The following is a 3,049-nucleotide window of genomic DNA, read 5'->3' as shown; positions in this document are numbered from 1 at the left end:
TGTATGATAGAAAAACAAATGAATACTATAAAAAATACATTTACATTATTGAAGTATGTTCAAAAGTTAAATGATATTATAGGGAAAAAAAATAATTATTATAAATTAATGAATGAAAAAATACATAATAATAATTTTACTAATAAAAAAAATATAAATATATTAAATAATTTCTTGAATAAAAATACTGTTAATATGCAACAAATAGATAATAATTTTTCAAACTGTATCAATTATTTTAAAATTATTGAAACAAATGATATGATAAAAAAGTTAAATCTACTTTTTTCAAATACACACACAAATTTATCTTTAGAAAAACAACAATTTTTGTTTGTCCTCTTAATGAATGTGTTGAAAAAAATAATACAATCAGAAGAAGCTATTATAGAAGATGTTAAAAGTGGTAACGAATTTATTCATAATTTTTTATATAACAATTATATATTACAACAGTAATATAACAAATAAAAAATAAATAATATTTTGGTAATATTTTATATCATGTGCATTAAAAAATACAACACATATATATATATATATATATATATATATATATATATATATATATGTATATTTTTTAGATATTTGTTATATTTGTTATGATTGTTTTTTTTGTGAAAAAAATAATAAACTAAAATAAACATATACCAAATAAAAAGGAGTAAAAATCAAATATGTACATATATATATATATATATATATATATATTTATTTATTTTTTTTTTTTTTTGTTCATTCATTCATATTGGGTGATTCCTTTTAAACCTATGTTAGTATTACAATATTTTCATTCTATATATTTTTCTTGCCTCCTTTGTTTCCTATTATAATGAAGCGGGTAAAATTCATTTTCATTTTGATAAGGAATATATTTACCTGTACTGTTAATAACATAAAGAGCGTAATAGGTTCTTCCAAATTTTCTATTTCTTAATCCAATTAAGTTTCCTACTTTTTTCGGGAGGAGATTAATTTCTTTAGGATATTCAATAAATATAAGACCATCATTATCAAATAATTTACTGTTTGATATATTGTGAATTAAATCACTATATATAATTTGTTCATATGGTGGTGTAAAGAATCCTAAATTATATTTTTCATGTACATTAAATTTATAAGGATTTTGTAATAATTCCATAGCATCTGCTCTAAGTATTTTTTTATTCGTATCATATATATTACACAATTTTAAATTTTCATATACTGTTCTACATGAATTCAATGATAGATCGACAAAAGTTACATTCTCTACATCTCTTGATATACATTCGATTCCTAAATTACCACTACCAGTAAATACATCTAATACATTTATATTATATCCATTAAATATATTTAAATGTGTTAATACACTGAATATAGATTCTTTTACTTTACTCATCATAGGTCTTGTATATGTATCTGGTGAATATAGCTTTTTATTTTTAAGAGTACCTTCAAGGATACTTAAAATCTTCTTCTTTCTATAATTTATATTTATTGTTTCATTGTATGTTTTTATTTTACAATAAGTATATTTTGATTTTATATTTTTGTTTGTTTGTCTTTTTATATTTAATTTTTCTTTAGGTATCCCATACATATCTTTTTCAATTATCCTTTTCTTACCCTTATTACTAATGTTATCATTATTATTATTATCATCATTATTATTTTCTTTTTTATTATTATCTTTCTTATATTCTATGTTATTCATATTTTCCACAATATTTTTTGAATCACAATCCAAACCTAAAAAGTCCTTATTAGAGTTATTATAAACATTTTCTTCATTTTCTATTACTTCTTTTTCGTCGTGCATCCGCCATTTATTTCTTTCCATACCTTTTAACGTATAAACATAATTATGGTTTACATTTTGAAAGGCTATTTTGTTTTTATAAAATAAAGGATATACTTTTATAAAGTATAAAGGAGAAACAGAGCGCTTCTTTTTAATAACGACATTTTTATTCTCATTTATTTTACTTAATTTATATAATAAATCGATATTTTTTTTTTTTTTCAATTTTAAAAAATTACAGTATGTATTCAAATTATTAAGAAATAGACTTATAAGATATAATAATAAAATAGGTTTTACAAAGATCATTAGCTCTTTGGCTATTTATAAAATTGCTTGGTAATTATAAGTACATATATATATATATATATATATTTATGTACATATATTTTTTACTTATGGAGAGAGTTATTTTATTACATTTTTAATATATAGATTAAAATTTATTAAAATATGGATCACTAAAAAATAGGGATAATATATTATTAGGTTTTATAATGTTACAAAAAAAAAAAAAAAAAAAAAGAAATGAAAAGAAAAGAAAAGAAAAGAAAAGAAAAGAAAAGAAAAATAGATTATCCATAGGTAATCTTTTATAAATAAAAAATACACATATATATAATATAATAAAACTAAAGGAAAATATTCACATATATATAATATATATATATATATATATATATATATTTTTGATAATATTTATTTTTTCTTTTCAATTGAACAATTTTTAGATGACATGATAAATTAGATATTTATTATGAATTATTAATAAATAATAACAAAAAAAAAAAAAAAAAAAAATGAAGGAAAAGAAAGAAGAGCATAAAAAGAACAATTAGTAATAAATTACAAATAAATAATATTTTTATTAAAAAAAAAAATGAAGGAATATATTTAGGAGAATTGCTTGATTATGATATTTTTTAAATAAATGTGCAACATGCTTCATTCTTCCGAATTAATCTTAAGAAAAAAAACATATATGTGGAATGTTATAAATAAATAAATATATATATATATATATATATATATTTATATATATTTTTATTTTTGCGTTAAACTTACTATTAACTAATGAACGTAATAGTTTATGTTTTTCTTTCATACCTTCTTTCAATACTAAAATATCCTACGTTATGTTTTTTAATACTACCTTGAAATCTAAAATATATATTTCCAAGTGTACCAAACAATTTTGAATAATCTGAAAAATGGAAAAATGAAATGAACATATATAAATATATATATATATATATATAT

The 3,049-nt window shown here is 18.3% G+C and overlaps 2 protein-coding genes across 2 annotated transcripts in view; one reads left to right on the top strand and one right to left on the bottom strand.

The window, feature by feature from the left end:
• Nucleotides 1-459, top strand: part of PGSY75_1350800 (hypothetical protein) — a gene marked incomplete at both ends in the record, with an annotated part of 555 nt that extends 96 nt beyond the window's left edge. Inside the window, one exon of the mRNA XM_018787541.1 lies at nt 1-459. This exon is cut by the window's left edge and continues 96 nt beyond it. Within this exon, the coding sequence (XP_018640283.1) occupies nt 1-459 (459 nt within the window).
• Nucleotides 460-790: 331 nt separating this feature from the next.
• PGSY75_1350700 (putative N6-adenine-specific methylase) lies at nt 791-2,098 on the bottom strand (the record flags this gene model as incomplete). Its single annotated transcript, XM_018787540.1, has 1 exon — nt 791-2,098. One exon carries the CDS (start codon nt 2,096-2,098, stop codon nt 791-793), a length of 1,308 nt encoding a protein of 435 aa, XP_018640282.1.
• Between the last annotated feature and the right edge of the window lie 951 nt (nt 2,099-3,049).

Source organism: Plasmodium gaboni, chromosome 13, assembly GCF_001602025.1.
Source record: "Plasmodium gaboni strain SY75 chromosome 13, whole genome shotgun sequence".
Lineage (NCBI taxonomy): Eukaryota > Apicomplexa > Aconoidasida > Haemosporida > Plasmodiidae > Plasmodium > Plasmodium gaboni.
Note: the sequence above shows the minus strand (reverse complement) of the source record. Positions and strands in the feature narration are given on the sequence as shown.